Below are 18,948 nucleotides of genomic sequence, written 5' to 3'. Positions count from 1 at the left end.
AGATGCGCTTCAGGTTCCTCAACAGATCTGGAGACTCCCTTCAATATGTGCCAGCCAGGGTCTCCCGAATGATCGTGGTGTGCTGCGCTCTGCACAACATAGTGCAGCAATGAGGATTGGAACTGCAGGAGGAGCAAAGCACAGAGCTCAGTGCCTCTTCAGAGGAGGAACAGGAGGAGGAGGAGGAGCGCCATGTGGCCATGGCACCAGCAGCGGTGCGCAGTGCTGGCCGGGGTGTCCAGGATAGACTCATAATGGCCAGATTTAATTAGGCTGTACCATTGCACCCATCTGGCAGCCACATGCTGAACCCACTTGCTCCCCCACCCAACACAAAGCAGTCCTGCAGTCAACAAAGCATCCCTTTCACAGACACCCAGTGCTTGAATTTAAGTCTTGTCTTACCATTCATCAGAACGGAAAAGACCACTTGCCAGGCTGAAGGCAAAAATGGGCAAGATGGGAAAGTGGTGCAAAGAAATAATTTTATGTGGCTCAAAATTTAAACATAAACTTAACAGTGTAACATTGTGTCACACACATATGTGCATACCCTTGTCATAGAGTCATAGGGCTGGATTTTGCCAGCCGAGACGAGTTGGGGGCGGGACTGCTGCCTTCCGGGTTCTAGTCCCGCCCCCAGCGACGTCTGACAAACCCATGCTATTTTCCCTTGATTGGCCTTGTTACTTGTAGTGTATGTGCCTTTAAGTCATAACTACTTTTTACAGCTCCTGTATACTGTAGTACTGGCAGTGACCACACCGGTATATAAGCTGTGCGCATGCCTCTGTACCCCAGTCTAGAGATTACCCTCCTCCAGTAAAGACCTGTTATTTGTTAATGTACAACATCCGTGTGATTATTTATCCACTGAACCACGGATCTAACAGTGGCGACGAGTGTCGATTCGAATCTACCTGCAACATAAAAAAATTTTTTTTTTTTAAATAGTCGAGTCCAGGAACACGGGCGTCGACCGCGAGCAACCGCCCAGCAGTCAGGCAGAGATTCAACTTCGCTGGGGAGGCTGTGGAGAACCGGGCTTGGTTCCCCAGCCACAACGAGCAGTAAGAGACCGACGACAGGTCCAGAGCAGGCCCTTCCCGAGCAGCGGCGGCTGGAGCCGACCGATGGCAGAGAGAGAGCCGAGCAGCATCGACGGGGTAAGAAAGAGGGTGAAGAGAGCAGGGCACAGCCGGGGGTTGATCACCGAGTGGCGTCGAGGAAAAATACTGCAAACCGGAGAGAGGGTAAGAAACAGCCAGGTTCTAGACTGAGCGGCGTCGACAAATATCAAGAGAAGAACGCGCAGAGCACAGCCAGGGATCACGGGCTGATCAGGGTCCGCGGGGCGAAGCAAGGGGAGAAGCCATTGAGCCGCGGAGAAACAGGGAGAGCACGGGAGACGCCATTGAGCCGCGGAGAAGCAGGGAGAGCGCGGGAGGCGCCATTGAGCCGCGGAGAAGAAGGAAGAGCACAGGAGACGCCATTTTGCGAAGCCGCAGCGGAGAAGACGGGCGAGCGCGGGAAGGAAGGAAAGTGCGGGAGATGCCATTTTGTGCCAGCGGAGAAGAAGGGGAAGCGCGGGAGGCGCCATTGGTGATAGTTAATGCACAACCAAGGATACTGAAGAGTGGCAGTATCTCTATGTTTGACAATGAAGTCGAAGATTGGGCGACATATGTGGAACGTATTGAGGTGCACTGCAGGGCGAATGAAGTGCCAGATGCTAATAAAGCACTGGTTCTGTTAAATTCCATGGGTGCAAAAACTTATGGGTTACTGCGAAATCTAATAACCCCAGAGAAGCCGGTAAACAAGAATTTTGAAAGCACAGTAGAAATCCTACAGGACCACTTAAACCCCACACCGCTGCTGATAGCAGAACGATTTAAGTTCCATAAAAGGAACCAACACAAAGACGAAAGCAATGCTGAGTACCTAACGGAACTGCGCAAGCTATCGAAATACTGCCAGTTTGGAGCGAGACTAGCAGACACGTTAAGGGACAAGTTTGTGTGTGGGCTACAAAGTGAAGGAACCCAGAAACGGCTTCTATCAGAAAAGGACCTTACGCTGGACAAAGCTTTCAGTATGGCAGTATCACACGAAGCAGCCGCAAGGGGCGCTGCAGAGATACAACGGAGACCGCAAGAATATGGCACTAACAAAATGACCTATGGAACAGGGAAGTGCTATCGCTGCGGCAGAACAACACATGACCAGAAAGATTGTTGGTTCAAGGACCAAGCGTGCAGACAGTGTGGGAAAGCAGGACACATAGCAAGAGTCTGCAGGTCTGGGAAGAAAACCAGCAGTAAGAAATCTCCACAGGAGAAGTACAAAAAGGTACACCAGGTGATGGACAGTGGTTCAGACGAACAGAAAAGTGACACAGACTCCGGAAGCAAGGAGCTGGGTTACCTGAAACTACATAATGTAACCGAAATGGAGGATCACCAGACTATCTGGGTTACACACAAGATAGATGGAGTCCAAGTGGAAATGGAATTGGACACAGGGTCAGCTCTAACAGTCATAAATCAAAGAGACTACAAGCGGCTATTTTCATACATACCCTTGAAAGCTACAGAGATTGTCTTGAAGACGTATACGGGGCAAAAAGTCTACCCCAAAGGGAAAATAAGGGTGAAAGTAACATATAAAGGTCAGGAAATACCTAAAATGGATATATATGTATTGCCAAATGGAGGACCACCACTGCTAGGACGTGAATGGATCCAAAAGATACAATTAGATTGGCATTCCATACAGGCACTGAAGGTTGAGGCCAAAAAGGATGACGACGTCACACCTGGACGACTGTCAAAAATGCTAACTGACGCAAAAGAAGTGTTCCAGGAGGGACTAGGAACACTAAAAGGAATAACAGCAACAATTAAAATAGAGGATAATGCAAGCCCAAAGTTTCTGAAGGCCAGACCAGTGCCTTATGCGATCAGACCAGCGGTTGAAGCAGAGCTGGAAGGGTTGGAACGTTCAGGAGTACTGTCCAAAGTGGACTGGAGCGAGTGGGCTACACCCATCGTTCCTGTAATGAAGAGGTCGTTGAGTAATACGCCTGGGGAACCAAAGAAGGTCCGCATCTGTGGGGATTTTAAGGTGACAGTGAACCCAGTCCTTCACACGGTGCAATATCCGCTTCCACGAATTGAGGATATTTTCGCCTCACTATCTGGTGGTAAACGCTTCACCAAAATTGATCTAGCCCAGGCGTACTTGCAAATGGAGGTAGAAGAAGCTTCAAAACATTACCTTACGATCAACACCCATAAAGGTCTCTATCAATACAACCGGCTGGTGTTTGGAGTAGCCTCGGCTCCGGCTATCTGGCAAAGGGCGATGGATCAGGTCCTGCAAGGGATTCCAGGGACCCAGTGTTATTTGGACAACATCTTGGTCTCTGGCGAAAATGACGGTGATCATCTCGCTAACTTGGAGAAGGTGCTCGCTAGATTAAAGGAATATGGGCTACGAGCTAATCGCCACAAGTGCGAGTTTTTCCACAAACAGATCTTGTATTGCGGCCACGTCATCGATGAAGAGGGGTTACATAAGCCCCCTGACAAGATTGAGGCAGTAGTCAAGGCTCTAGCACCGGAAAATGTGTCACAACTGAGGTCGTTCCTCGGGCTGGTAAACTATTACCACAAGTTCTTACCAAATTTGTCTACGGTATTACACCCGCTGAACACCCTACTGCAAACAGGGGTACCATGGAAGTGGGATGACGAACGTAGACGAGCTTTCCAGAAGTGTAAAGAATTGATCACATCAAAAGAGGTATTGGCCCATTTCAACCCAGCACAACCTCAAAGGTTGTAATCTCTGGATTACTCCCAGTGCCACGTGCTAGTGAGTATAGGAATAGGAGGATAGAGCAGATGAATGCGTGGCTAGAGAGTTGGTGTAGGGGGGAGGGTTTTACTTTCCTGGATCACTGGGCCTGCTTCTGGGGAAGGTGGGACTTGTACAAGTCGGACGGGTTGCACCTGAACCAGAGCGGGACAAATATCCTTGCGGGGAGGTTTGCTAGCACTGTTGGGGGGGGTTTAAACTAACTTGGCAGGGGGATGGGATACAGAGGGGAGCTGAAAGAGGGGGTGATGTGCTGCCAATTATAGAGAAAAAAACAAGTCAGCTTGGTAGACAGGGCAAATATACAAGGGCAAGGCTGGATGGCATCTATTTTAATGCAAGGAGTCTTGCAAATAAGGTGGATGAACTGAAGGTGTTGATAAACACATGGGAGTATGATATTGTTGCTATCACGGAGACATGGTTGAGGGAGGGGCAAGACTGGCAGCTCAATATTCCGGGGTACAGAATCTTCAGGCGAGACAGAGGGGGGGGGGGTATAAGAGGAGGGGGTGTAGCAATATTAATTAAGGAGTCAATTACTGCAGTAAGGAGGGATGACATATTAGCAGGTTCCTCTAATGAGGCCATATGGGTGGAGCTTAAAAACAAGAAGGGGGCAAGCACTTTGCTGGGAGTGTACTATAGGCCTCCAAACAGTCAGGGGGAGATAGAGGAACAGATATGTAGGCAAATCTCAGAGAAATGTGCAAATAATAGGGTAATAATAATGGGGGATTTCAACTTCCCTAATATTAACTGGGATAGTCAGAGTGTTAAAGGCACAGAGGGTGTAGAATTCTTAAAGTGCATCCAGGAGAGCTTTTTGAGCCAGCATGTAGAAGGTCCTACAAGAGAGGGGGCGGTACTGGACCTAATTCTAGGGAATGTGGCTGGCCAAGTGGAAGAAGTGCTAGTAGGTGAGCACTTTGGTGACAGTGACCATAATATGGTGAGATTTAAGGTGGTCATGGAAAAGGACAGGGATGGGCCGGAAATAAAGGTTCTAAATTGGGGGAAGGCCGATTTTAATAGGATAAGGCAGGATCTGGCCAAAATGGACTGGGATCAGCTACTTGTAGGAAAATCCGCATCGGAGCAATGGGAGGCTTTCAGAAGGGAGATTGAGATCATACAATGGCAACATGTTCCCGTAAAGGTCAAGGGTGGTTCCAAAAACCACAGGGAACCGTGGATGTCAGGGGATATACGAGAATGGATTAGAAAAAAAAGGAGGGCTTTTGGCAGATACAAAAGGCTAAAGACGGAGGAAGCCCTAGAGGAGTACAAAAAGTGCAGGGGGATACTTAAAAAAGAAATTAGGAGATCAAGGAGGGGCCATGAAATAACACTGGCGAGCAAAATAAAGGAAAATCCTAAGATGTTTTATAAGTATATTAAGGGTAAGAGGATAACTAGGGAAAAAATAGGGCCCATTAGGGACAAAAGTGGCAATCTGTGTGTGGAGCCGGAAGATGTAGGAGGGGTTCTAAATGAATTTTTTGCATCTGTTTTCACTATGGAGAGGGACGATGTAGACATAGAAATAGGGCAGGGGGACTGTGATATGCTCGAACACATTAACATCGAGAGGGAGGAGGTGTTGGCGGTTTTAGCAGGCCTAAAAATGGATAAATCCCCAGGCCCGGACGAAATGTATCCCAGGCTGCTGTGTGAGGCAAAGGAAGAGATTGCGGGGGCTCTAACACACATATTCAGAACCTCTCTGGCCACAGGGGATGTGCCAGAGGACTGGAGAACCGCTAATGTAGTTCCATTATTCAAGAAGGGGAGTTGGGAAAAACCGGGGAACTACAGGCCAGCGAGCCTAACATCAGTGGTGGGAAAATTATTGGAAAAAATTCTGAGGGACAAAATCAGTCTCCACTTGGAGAGGCAAGGATTAATCAGGGATAGTCAACATGGCTTTGTCAAGGGAAGATCATGTCTGACTAATTTGATTGAATTTTTTGAGGGGGTGACTAGGTGTGTGGATGAGGGTAACGCAGTGGATGTGGTATACATGGATTTCAGTAAGGCCTTCGATAAAGTCCCGCACAGGAGACTGGTCAAGAAGGTAAGAGCCCATGGAATCCAGGGTGCCTTGGCATGTTGGATGCAAAACTGGCTTAGTGGCAGAAGGCAGAGGGTGATGGTCGAAGGTTGTTTTTGTGACTGGAAGCCTGTGGCCAGTGGGGTACCACAGGGATCGGTGCTGGGTCCCTTGCTGTTTGTGGTCTATATTAATGACTTGGATATGAATGTAAAAGGTATGATCAGTAAGTTCGCGGATGATACAAAAATTGGTAGGGTGGTAAATAGCGAGGAGGGTAGTCTCAGTCTGCAGGACGATATCGATGGGTTGGTCAGATGGGCGGAACAGTGGCAAATGGAATTTAACCCGGAAAAGTGCGAGGTGATGCACTTTGGGGGGACTAACAAGGCAAGGGAATACACAATGAATGGTAAGACCCTAGGCAAGACGGAGGGTCAGAGGGATCTGGGTGTGCAAGTACACAGATCCCTGAAGGTGGCGGAACAGGTGGATAAGGTGGTAAAAAAGGCATATGGGATACTTATATTCTATGCCTCGGCTAATGAAGGCAAGAGCAAGGAGGTTATGATGGAGCTGTATAAAACACTGGTTAGGCCACAGCTGGAATACTGTGTGCAGTTCTGGTCGCCACACTACAGGAAGGATGTGATAGCTTTGGAGAGGGTGCAGAGGAGATTCACCAGGATGCTACCAGGGCTGGAACGCTTCAGCTATGAAGAGAGACTGGGCAGATTGGGTTTGTTTTCCTTGGAGCAGAGGAGGCTGAGGGGGGACATGATTGAGGTGTACAAAATTATGAGGGGCATAGATAGGATGGATACTAAGGAGCTTTTTCCCTTAGTAGAAGGGTCAATAACTAGGGGGCACAGATTCAAGGTAAAGGGCGGGAGGTTTAGAGGGGATTTGAGAAAGAACTTTTTCACCCAGAGGGTGGTTGGAGTCTGGAACTCACTGCCCGGAAGGGTTGTGGAGGCTGGAACCCTCACAACATTCAAGACGCATTTGGATGAGCACTTGAAATGCCATAGCATACAAGGCTACGGACCAAATGCTGGAATATGGGATTAGATTAGACAGGGCGTGATGGCCGGCGCGGACACGATGGGCCGAAGGGCCTCTATCCGTGCTGTATAACTCTATGACTCTATGACTCCCAATTCATTTGGCATGTGATGCATCACCCTACGGCATTGGAGCGGTGCTGTCGCACAAATTCCCAGACGGGTTGGAGAGGCCAGTAGCCTTTGCATCTCGGTCACTAACCTCAGCTGAGCGCAACTACGCCCAGATTGACAGGGAGGCCCTCAGCCTAGTATGGGAGTAAAAAAAATTCAACCATTATCTGCATGGGCACAGGTTCACCTTGCTGACTGACCACCAACCACTTGTCTCCATCTTTAATCCTAAGAAGGGCGTGCCAGTAATGACTGCACAGCGGTTACAAATATGGTCCCTGTTTCTAGGGGCGAATCAATATGAAATAGAATATAAAGGCACGAAACAGCATGGGAACACTGATAGGCTATCGCGCCTGCCACTGCCTACGGTGGAGGAAGCACCAGCAGTGGACCCTATCGAGATATTTTATTCGTCGATAATTGAACGATTGCCAGTAACAAACGCAGATATAGAGAAGGAGACCCGCAATGATCCGACGCTGTCACGGTTCTATGAATTGATGGTGAGGGGATGGCCAACACATGGCGACTCACTGTTGCCAGCATTCTCATCCAGAAGAGAACAGCTGTCAGTATGCCAGGGGACAGTGATGTGTGGATCCAGAGTGGTGATTCCACCCAAGTTAAGGGAGAGAGTGCTAAATGAGCTACATGAAGGTCGTCTGGGGGGGAGTGAAAATGAAAAGCCTTGCTAGGGCTTATGTGTGGTGGCCGGGAATCGATCAACAAATCGAAGACCTAACTAAGAGCTGCTTAGGATGCCAGAAGGTCCAAAATGCACCACCACATGCCCCTCTACACCCATGGGAGTGGCCCTCCTCTCCATGGCAACGGGTGCACATTGATTTTGCTGGTCCATTCATGGACTCAATGTTCTTAATAGCAGTGGATGCTCATTCAAAGTGGCCTGAGGTGATAAAGATGTCTTCAACCACTACAGAGAAAACTATTGCAGTCCTACGGACCATATTTGCCAGAAACGGTTTGCCAGAGCAGATCTGCTCTGATAATGGACCACAGTTTGTGTCCGATGAGTTCCAAAAATTCATGAAAAGGAATGTGGTAAGGCATTACACATCCGTCCCGTATCATCCAGCCACCAATGGATTGGCTGAGAGGTTCGTACAAACCTTTAAGAAGGCGATAAAGGCCATGTGCGACGAGGAAATTCCACTACAGCATAAGATGGACAATTTCTTATTAGCCTACCGAAACGCGACACATGCAGTTACCAACCAGACCCCGGCCATGATGTTCTTTAACCGAAGGTTGAGATCTCGTCTGGACTTGCTCAGACCAAACGTGCGAAGAAATGTTGAGGACAAACAATTCCAGCACATCAACGAGAAGCCGACAAGGAGCTTCAATGTAGGGCAACCAGTCTTGGCCCGGACTATTGAACAGAGAAGTGGCAACTCGGAACGATATGTACAAGGCAGGGGCCATTAATGTACACAGTGGATGTCGGGGAGAACATTGTGAGACGCCACGTCGATGAGATCTTAGCATCACAGGAATGCGTCAACCCCATGTCTCGAGTACCTGGGGATGAACCCGACATACCGGTAGCATCTACATCAGACCCAGTAGCAGTGGAACCCGATGAACTACCCGATGAAAAGGGGTCAGAATCGCCTCTGCACCAAGAACAAAAACCTCTGGAAAGGCGCTATCTCGAAAGGGCCAGGAAGCCGCCCCAAAGACTGAATCTATAAATGGACTTTTGTTATTGAATGTACATGTAAAAATGTAATTGTTATTTGAATATTAAGGGGGTATTATTAATCTAAAAAGGGAGGAATTGTAGTGTATGTGCCTTTAAGTCAGAACTACTTTTTACAGCTCCTGTATACTGTAGTACCGGCAGTGACCACACCGGTATATAAGCTGTGCGCATGCCTCTGTACCCCAGTCTAGAGATTACCCTCCTCCAGTAAAGACCTGGGCCTAGAAATTCAGTTGCCTTAGCGCCGCTTTTGAGGCGCTAGAGGAACTAGCGCCAGAGTTATGGCCAGTTTAAAAATTCCCTGGGGCCCTAAATCGGCGTTGCACCGGTAGCGCTGCGCCGGCACCGATGACGTCATCGGTGTGCGCAGCGTCCTGGTTGCCATGCCGACGGGCCCTAGCGCCGAAATTCAGTTGCGGCCGCCTCGCCCGTGGCAGCCGCAACTAAGACTCTGGCAACAGAGTCTTGCATGAGTTTGCGCCGGCGCATTAAAGGCCCCGCGGCGGCCGGCCGCTTTCACGCCGGCCGCCTGCCCGCAGCTCCCTCCCCGGACTTCGCCCCCCCACCCCCCGGAACAGATGCAAGCCCGGCACTTGTCCGAGGTGCCGGGCTCATTTTTAGACAGATTTGCGCGGGCCGCGGCCGGGTGCAGGCAGCTCCTCCTTAACGGAAGGAGGAGGCCTGCACTTCCCGAGCCTGCCGCACCGCATCGGGTGCCGCAGCGCCGGAATTGCGGCGCGAAACGGCAGTTAGCGCCGATTTACCGCCGCAAAGACCCTTCTGTAGCGCCGGCAGCCGTTTGGGCGCGGCCCTGCTGAATTTTTGGCGCGCGCAGGGGGACTTAGCGCCGGCACTAACTTCCGGCGCTAAAGCCCTGGCTAAGCCAAAACCCAATTTCTAGGCCCTGTTATTTGTTAATGTACAGCATCCGTGTGATTATTTATCCACTGAATCACGGATCTAACATTACTGGCCAATTAAAGGAAGGCTGGTGACAAATGACGTCAGCGTAGGACGCTTCATCTGTTGAAAAAATTTTGACAGATGAATTGTCAGCGTTTGACAGCTTTGAGAAGCTGTCAAACACTGACAATCTCTGTTGTAAGGTTAGCCCTTGCACAAAGGCTGACCAAGACCTCTCTCCTCAGCAGAAAGCAGATGGCTGCAGCATCTGAAAATGCAGCAGCCATTGTCATCTCTGCCGTTGAGATGAGGCACCTCCGGATCCTCAACGGTTGAAGCCTGCAGAAAGCAGCAAAGGTAAGGAAACTTTTTCAAACACTTTACACTCACTTCTCATACTTACCTGTCCGCACTTGCACCCATCACTCCCCTCTACAGCTGACATTTCGACCCCTCTCACCCCCGCAGACCCACTGCTCACTTTGCTGACCCTGGCGAGGTTCACAACTGAAAGGAAGCCCGCAATTGCGGACGTAAAATGGGGAAAAGCCTCAAAACTGCCTGTTAACAACTGTTAACAGGCAGTTAATTGGCTCCAATCCCCTTCCCACCTCGAGGAGATGGGTCCTTGGCGAATTGGGGACCCGCCTCCCGGGAAGATGGCATGGAGGCGGGTTGGGAGCGGGGTCGGTACCCGCTCCCAGTTTCTGCCATTTTCCCAGCAGTCCCGCCTCCAAACCCACCTCCTTAGGGCTGGGAAAATTCTCCCCATGGAGTCATAATAGCACAGAAGGAGGCCATTTAGCCCATCGAGCCCACGCTGGTTCACTGCAGAGCAATCCAGTCAGTCCCACTCCCCCGCTATATTCCCGTAGCCCTGCAAATTTATTTCCCTCAAGTGCCTGTCCAGTCTCCCGTTGAAAATATTGATTGTCTCCGCTTCCACCACTTCTGTCAGCAGCGAGTTCCAGGTCCTCGCCACTTGCTGCGTAAAAAGGGTTTTCCTCACGTCCCCCCTGTATCTCTTGCCCAAAACCTTAAATCTGTGTCCCCTAGTCCTTGTACCATCAACTAGTGGGAACAGCCTTTCCCCGTCTAGCCTATCCAAACCCGCCATAATCTTGTACACCGCTATCAAATCACCCCTCAACCTCCTTTGCTCTAATGAAAACAAATCCATCTTCTCCAACCTGTCCTAGTAGCTAAGATCTCCCATCCCCGGAACCATTCTGGTAAATCTCCTCTGCACCCTCTCAAGGGCCTTCACATCCTTCCTAAAGTGTGGTGACCAGAACTGGACGCAATACTCCAGTTCTGGCCTAACCTAAAGGTTCAGCATAACTCTTGTGCAACTACAAATCTTTCATCTTCCTTTTTCTACTACTCCTATGTTGTGCAACCCCTGTGGCTTCAGCAGAGGTAGAGGCAGGCTGCTCACATCCCTGCTCTGACTGCTGAGATGCTATTGGTCAATGTTCTCTGGGTTTTGGAGCCCATGAGGGCCCCGCCAAAGACTGGTCCACCTGCACCTGTGCAAGGGCAAACTTGGCCATCAGGAAATGAGGCAGCATGTGGGGCACTGACTGAGGGGGGTCAACGGGTGGGAAGTGGAAGCATTTTGAACAGACTCTCCACTTTCATTTCTCCATCTTCCCTCTCGTGGCCCACCCGCCCTTCCCTGCTAGCAATGAGCTGGAGAGCACTTTGCTGCACATCAGTAGGGCGCTGAATGGCCAAGGCTAGGTTTTAATCCTAGTTAAGATGGCATTCAGAGTCCGCAAGCCATTGGTGAGGGCCAGCATGCACTCGTTTGATTGCCACATTTGATGCTACATGCAGGTGGCCACTTTTTCCATGGACAAACACATCATAGCTAAGGCCTGAGACGTCATGTCACTCATGCTTCAGACGGACTCCACCATTCTCTCTGCAGCGTGCACAGTGCATCTGGAAATTCTGCCAGAACTTCAAACATTTTTTGCTGCTGCTCCAGAATCAACTTCTTCGTTGACAGCCACCGAGGTACAGCATCTGCATCCAGCTAAGCGGAGCTTGGAACGCCCTGCGCCCTCCAACAAGGACTCTCCACTGCTGTCCCTGTCTCCAGCATCTGCTCTTGCTCACATGTGATGTGTGAGACACCAGGTGACAACACAACTATCTAACTTACTGGTCCCACCGAGGTGTGTGTATCTGAGCTGGTGCATGGTCTGCATGAGTCCTATGTCGGTGCACCCTCAGAGTGAGTGACCTCTTCTGAGGAGTCATCCTCCTCCTCCGGCATCACCTCCTGCGGGACACTTGGTGGACCTGTGGGAGATTAAAGGCATGAATTAGACCTGTCACGGTAAGAATGTTTTAAGTGAACATTATGCCCATGATCTTACTTCACTGGCTGCTGACATCAAGTCAACATGAGTGACTGTTGTATGCCATGTGGCTGTATGATATTTATTCTGTCACCAATAGCTGGGAGGCCCCCATCTCTCCATCTCCGATTGCCAGGCACGCTGACACTCGGCTTATCTCCAGAGTATCCTCCTCTGCAGCTGTGACGGGAGGGCCACCTTCGGTTCTCTGCCTCTCCCTGGTGCTCTGTGCTCCCTTCTCCTGCTAGGGGGGAAACAAGAGACCTTTGAGTGAGAGTCATGGAATGAGTAGAACGAATGGATGGACAACATTTGTTGAGGGTGACTATGAGGGAGAGGAGTGACATTGCATTAAGATGAGGGTGAGTGGCAGTGGTAGATGGTCAGATGGGGATGTGAGTAAGTACATAGACAGAGGGATGGGTGCACCGGCAAGGTACATTGGTGTGAGGAGTGATGTGCAGGAGTAGGGTTGGGAAGGCAGAGCGAGGTAGTTGAGGTGACACACACATCAGCATGTAGTTGAATGAGCCATTGTACTCACCTTTCCTGCACTCATTAGGTCATTAAACCGCTTCCGGCACTGCATTCAGGAGCGTGGCACCACACTCCTGCCGCCGGCCTCCTCACTGATCTCCAGCCACGCCTTCTTGGTCTCTCAAGTTGGCTTTTTCCTCCCGTCAGCAGGGAATAGTATTTCCCTGTCAGCCCTTATGCACTGCAGCATCAGGTCTAGGGAGGCATCACTGAATCGAGGCGCAGCCTTAGCACATTGCGACTCCATTCTTGCTTCCTCTGTTTCCCCCTCCTCCACAATCCTTCAACTGTCCTGTAAATACTTCAGCTGAAATAGACCCATGCGTGTCGTCAACACGCCCGCTCGCGCTAATTGATTGGAAAACCAGGAAGTCAGATGCAAATGCAGTGGCTGGGTTAAAAAGCCACTGACAGGCGCGCTGTAATTACTTCCGGGTTTCCCGCTCGCTACCAGGCATCCCTCGCTCCCCCCTGCCCCACCCCCAATTCCAAGCGGGTCTCCAGGTAAAAATTCATGCCAATATTTCAGATCTACCTGAAGATCCTTACATCTCCAAAGCAGAAAAGAACTTTTGTGCATCACATACAGGATGCCTTCCAATTATATCCAGCATTACAACAATAATAGCCCATCATTCCTCAAAGGACACTGACCTTGGATAATACCACACCCTCGCTCTCTCTCCTCCCTGCCCTGTTCCTCACACACTATTCCTTGCCGTTCTAAGGTCTAGTCCACCTGTAGCCTCCCAAATTACACATCATACAATTACCAAGTGCTCTTTTTATAGTGACAAATATGTGTGTCTTAAACGTTGTCAGTGTGATTTGTGACAGCGCTTTTCTCTTGGGCAGATTACTTGTCATGGATGACTCCTAACCTCCTACTTCTTTTTGATTTCATAATGGAAGGAGTAGGAATTCTGGCTGGCTACAGGGCATCACGGAAAGCCTGCTGGGAATTTGGTGACATGATACCTCCATGGGAGGTGGATATAAAGAGCCATGCCTGCAAGGCAGGCATTTCAGCAGCTGCATTGCTTGTCATGTCCTATATGCTTCATGAAATGTAGTTGTTCTTTTATGCAGGGGTGTGTGATGGTCTAAGGCGGCATCAACAAGAGAAACAACAGCCTGATCCTTGAACATGACACACATACCTCTGCTGCGGAACACCCCTTTTATTGGTGCATTTATCTGTCTAAGAGTAGAATAGTGAGCATCTATTAAAATTTTAGAAGGTTGAGGAGTGATCCAATCAAGGTGTTTAAAATGATAAAGGGATCCAATAGCGTCAGCCACCTGAAGTCCGATTGCGGGGTGGGGGGGGGGGGGGGGGGGGGAGTTTGAGAATCCACCGTTGTCTTTTAATGGGCTGTAATTTGCAACCCTCATGGGTGCGTACAAGATGCGCATGCGCCCATAGGGGCTGCACAATTCCGGGTACAGGCATGCAAAGCGCATGCGCAAAAACCCAGAACTTGCGATCTGTCAAAAATTCTCTTGACAGATGATCCGCATCCCCAGGAGAAGGGCCTCCCCAGGCAGAGAGTTGAACTATTTGCCCAACTTCTGCCTGCTAAATGCCCTTGATATTCTTATGCCTGGTAAAAGCGTAAGGCCTGCTTTTACCAGCATAAGAGTTTATTTTTAAATGGGAAAAAAAAATTCTCACTCGTTTATACTTTAGAAACCTTGTCCAATAAGGTAAGTTTATTTTTAGCTCCGTTAAAACATATACATTTTTTTTTCAAAAAAATAAATTTTTGTTTAAAATATTTAATTAAATGGCATTTTAATTAATTTTAAATATGTAATAAATAAAAAAAAATTATTTCATGTGTTCGAGTATTTTTTAAGTGATCCCCATTCATAATTATGGAGATTCCGTAAGAACATAAGAACATAAGAAATAGGAGCAGGAGTAGGCCATTCGGCCCCTCGAGCCTGCTCTGCCATTCAATAAGATCGTGGCTGATCTGATCTTGGCCTCAACTCCACTTTTCTGCCTGTTCCCCATAACCCTCGACTCCCCTGTAATTCAAAAATCTGTCTATCTCAGCCTTGCATATATTCAATGACTCTGCCTCCACAGCTCTCTGGGCTAGAGAATTCCAAAGATTCACGACCCTCTGTTAGAAACTAGGGGTGCCTAAAAATGTATATGGCTTTTAAATGATAAGTTTCGTTTTCCTGGAAAGCTTGCATTAGAGTTTGAGACAGTCTTTTTAATCAGTTAGATTAGGCGAAACATAAACATTCCACACAAGGGCCCATAGGATGGTCCTGCCAGGCTGGTTATCTGTTGCTTGTAAGTTAGGGTTTTGACTTTGTTAATGTATCTTTAATTTGGCCAGTAAAAGCCCAACCTATGTTTCTTCCATTATTACTAATAACCATATTATAATCTCCACAGATTTGTTAGATGAAGGTGAGATAGCCCAAGCAGCTGCAAGTTGCTATGTATTTTTGAAAGGGAAAAAAAAGTATAAAGCAACAGCTATTGAACCCTGAAAGCAGCACGAAACCATAATTCATGGGAATGTAAAAGTTCTGAGAGAAAAGTTCACAGAAGAAAAAGAGAGTAAATCATAGACCTTACTTGTGAAGGTCAGAATGGGGAGATAGCGACTGGTTAATGTGCGACCGCTCTTGTTGAGTCTGTGGCCTAGAAATTCATTGTAGCCACTTTTGGGGCGGTAAAGTCGGGCGGCCGCTAAAGTTTGCGCCCGGCGCAAAATCGAGGCCACTTCTCCGATATTCATTAGCTTCGCCCTAAGAGTTTGCTCGAGCGCTAAAACTGGCGCTGCACGCCTCTCTTTAGGCGCTAAGCCGGAGGTGCTGAGCGAGAGCGCCGAGGCCGGGCGCAGCGCAGGTGCAGCCATCTCGTGATTGACAGCAGACACCCTGGCGCCGGCCAGCTCTTAAGGAGGAAGGGTCGACTTGGTCTGCTGCCACGCCCTGGATAGTGGAGCCCTCCAGCTAGGCCTGAACACTGCTGCTGGACCCAAGTAGCGCCTGAAGCCATGCAGAAGGCCCGTGAACGAGCGCAGCGCTTCTCAGAGCTTGATCTGAGTGTGCTGGTTGGTGCTGTGGAGAAGAGGCGCCATATTTTGTACCCGGACAATGGCAGGAAGGCGCCGGGCTGCGTCTACCGGAGAGCCTGGAGGCATGTTGCCAGCAAGGTGTCAGCCAACAGCGAGGTCCCCAGGAGCGGTGTCCAATGCCGCAAAAAGTTTAATGACCTCACTCGGATTGTCAGGGTGAGTACCCTTTCCAGTGACCTCCTCATCCTTGCATGTGCACCTCACATTATGGGCAAAGGGACCTGAAAGCCCTAATGGCCAGCCCTCATGCAGCAGCTATGGGACAGGCATGAACATCAATTGCACATTCTGCACTTAACACACTGGCCAGGCTATTCCACCATGGGAGGCAGTGCACACAAGATCAGGGCGACACACTGGCCAGGCTATTCCACCATGGGAGGCAGTGCACACAAGATCAGGGCTACACACTGTACTTAGAGGCCGTCCTTTCTCTTGCAGGCCAAGCTGGCCAATAATAAGAAGAGCCGGACTGCGACCGGGGGAGGCCGACCCCAGATCCAGCCGCTCACCGAGCTGCAACATCGCGTGGAGCGCATCATGGGTGGCCGGGTGATTGGCCCCGTTGCATGTGGAGATGCCGACCCTGTTCTGGGCACCAATGGTAAGGACATCACCTTTTGGACCTCTCTTGTCCCACTTGCGCATCAGATCTACATCCTTTGCCACTGTCCGACCAATGCGCTGAATGCCACCACTCATGCATCCCTCGCTGATGCCCTCTCCTCACTCTAAAGCTACTCTTGTGCCTTCCTGCTTTCAGATGGTGAGGAGGAGGTCCCTGAACTTGCCAGTGACAGCCCCTCAGAAGAGGAGGAGGAGGAGGAGCAAGAGGAAGGCGGCCCATCAGGGGAACCCTCAGCCGCGGCAACCCATGCGAATGTAGGGGACACGTCTTCCCTGGAGGGGAGTGTGGCGGAAGTGTCAGAGGGGAGGGGAGCTCATGGGACCTGCGGCCTGCAGAAACGCGGGAGGCGGGTGGAAGCTCAGCGGCCTTCTCCCCAGAGGGGGGAAGGGTCGGAGGGGAGTCCAATTGCTGGGCCCAGCGGCGTCCAGCAACGCAGGAAGGGTCGGCCAGCTCGGCGGCCTTCTCCCCAGAGGGGGGAAGGGTCGGAGGGGAGTCCAATTGCTGGGCCCAGCGGCGTCCAGCAACGCAGGAAGGGTCGGCCAGCTCGGCGGCCTTCTCCCCAGAGGGGGGAAGGGTCGGAGGGGAGTCCAATTGCTGGGCCCAGCGGCGTCCAGCAACACAGGAAGGGTCGGCCAGCTCGGCGGCCTTCTCCCCAGAGGGAGAGTCCGGCCTCCAGCCCGGAGATGGTCTTCGCCGAGGAGATGGAACGCCTCGAGGACTTGTCCGCGGACTCGGAGCGCCGGCACACGGAGCTCATGGGGGTAGTGGCACGGTTGCCTGAGGCCATCGAGTCCCTCTCTCGGAGTGTGACCGACGTCGGGGCCTCACAGGCCATCAGTTTGCCGGAATTCGGGGCAGAGCAGGCAGCAAGTCGGGCGGCATTCGGGGCAGATCAGGCAGCGAGTCGGGCGGCATTCGGGGCAGCTCAGGCAGCGAGTGGGCAGCTGATCAGTGGTGCCGTGCAGTCACTGGGTGCTCTGATGAGGTCACTGAACAGGGCAACACGGGCACTCACTGCTGCCACACTCGCTGTGTCAGCCATGCATCGCCAGGGCACCCGGCGCACTGCAGCAGCACAGCGGTCTGACCCTCGGCAGATTGGTGCGCATGCTGCAGTGCTGGCCCGGGCGAGTGCCAGTGTCTCAGGCGACCAGCGAGCGCCTGCCATCTGCCAGCTTGCCCCCATTCCTCCAGCCGCCACTGCCACTCCCCCAGTGGAGCTGCCAGGAGCTGCTGCAGCGACTGATGCTGGCCAGCCACAGCTGCAGCATTCAACAGCCGCCCGCTCGACGGCCAGACCTCGACTAGGCCGACCCCCAAGGGCATCTGCCGTCACGACATGTGCCCCTCAGGAGCCTGCCCCCAGCCTTGCAGCAGCCAATGGCCTTACTTTGAGGAGCAGCAGGGCGGGCAGGGGCCACACAAAGATGGCCAAGGCATCGCCCTAGTGGGCCAAAAAGTCGAATGTGTGGCCAGTTGTGTTTGTTGTTTGAGGCCGAGAATTGGATGTTTGTTTTTTGAGGCCGAGAATTGGATGTTTGTTTTTTGAGGCCGAGAATTGGATGTTTGCTTTTTGAAGGCCAAGAATTGGATGTTTGTTTTTTGAAGGCCGAGTATGTGATGTTTGTTTTTTACGAAGGCCGAGGATGACGGCCATTTTAGTTGCACTGTTTTGTTAATCCTCTCCAGGTTGTGGGAGCGAGTAATGTGTTTGAGTGTTTTTTGGGGGTTTCCTCTGTTTTTGGTTTTCATGTGGGAAGGGCCCTGAGTTTGTACAATAAAGCATTTTATTTATTAACATTGTCCATGTTTGATCTTTGAAGTGTTTGTTGCCTTAACCGGCTGAGGGCTTGCGGAGCGGCTGCAATCATGTTCTTTGATTGGCACAAGCCATTCCCTGACAGGGGGCCTAGAAGTGACGTTCAATAAGCCGCCGACGGGCGGCCCTTGGACCTTCTGCCTCCCTCCTGGGCTGGTACTCCTCGTCCTCCTCCTCCTCATGCTCCTCCTGCTCCTCCTCCTGAGGTGGTGGTCCAACGTGAGGTGGCAGTGCCTGAGTCCTGCGGATAGCCAGGTTGTGCAGCATGCAGCAAACGACGACGAATTGGGAGACTCGCTCCTGCGAATACTGGAGGGCTCCCCCGGAGCGATCGAGACAGCGGAACCGTTGCTTGAGGACGCCGATTGTTTGTTCTATGATGTTCCTAGTCGCTTGATGGCTCTCGTTGTATGCCTCTTCAGCAGGGGTCGTGGGCGCGCGGAGCGGGGTCATGAGCCAGGTACACAAAGGATAGCCTTTGTCTCCGATAAGCCATCCTCTTGGGTGAGGCTGTGCCTGGAACATGTCAGCCACGGTTGTCTGTCGCAAGATAAAGGCATCATGGCTGCTGCCTGGAAAGCGGGCATTGACAGCTAGGATGCGCTGCCTGTGGTCACACACCAGCTGTACGTTGAGGGAATGGTAGCCCTTCCGGTTGCGGTAATCCTCGGCATGCTCCAGAGGTGCCCGCAAAGCCACATGCGTGCAGTCAATGGCGCCCTGCACCATGGGGAAGCCCGCTA

The 18,948-nt window shown here is 50.9% G+C and overlaps 1 protein-coding gene across 7 annotated transcripts in view; it reads right to left on the bottom strand.

The window, feature by feature from the left end:
• The window catches only part of ush2a (Usher syndrome 2A (autosomal recessive, mild)), a 1,396,947-nt gene that overhangs the window by 1,145,962 nt on the left and 232,037 nt on the right, over positions 1-18,948 (bottom strand). Inside the window, exon 1 of one of the 7 annotated variants that reach the window (XM_085981155.1) lies at positions 12,133-13,011. The exons of the other annotated variants lie outside the window; for them this stretch is intronic. Coding sequence (XP_085837281.1) covers positions 12,133-12,150 — 18 coding nt within the window. The 5' untranslated portion in view covers positions 12,151-13,011. Of the gene's footprint in view, positions 1-12,132; positions 13,012-18,948 lie in introns of those variants that run through there. 7 annotated transcript variants of the gene reach the window in all.

The sequence above is a fragment of the Somniosus microcephalus genome, chromosome 3, assembly GCF_052327205.1.
Source record: "Somniosus microcephalus isolate GS21.2 chromosome 3, FLI_Smic_1.0, whole genome shotgun sequence".
Classification (NCBI taxonomy): domain Eukaryota; kingdom Metazoa; phylum Chordata; class Chondrichthyes; order Squaliformes; family Somniosidae; genus Somniosus; species Somniosus microcephalus.
Note: the sequence above shows the minus strand (reverse complement) of the source record. Positions and strands in the feature narration are given on the sequence as shown.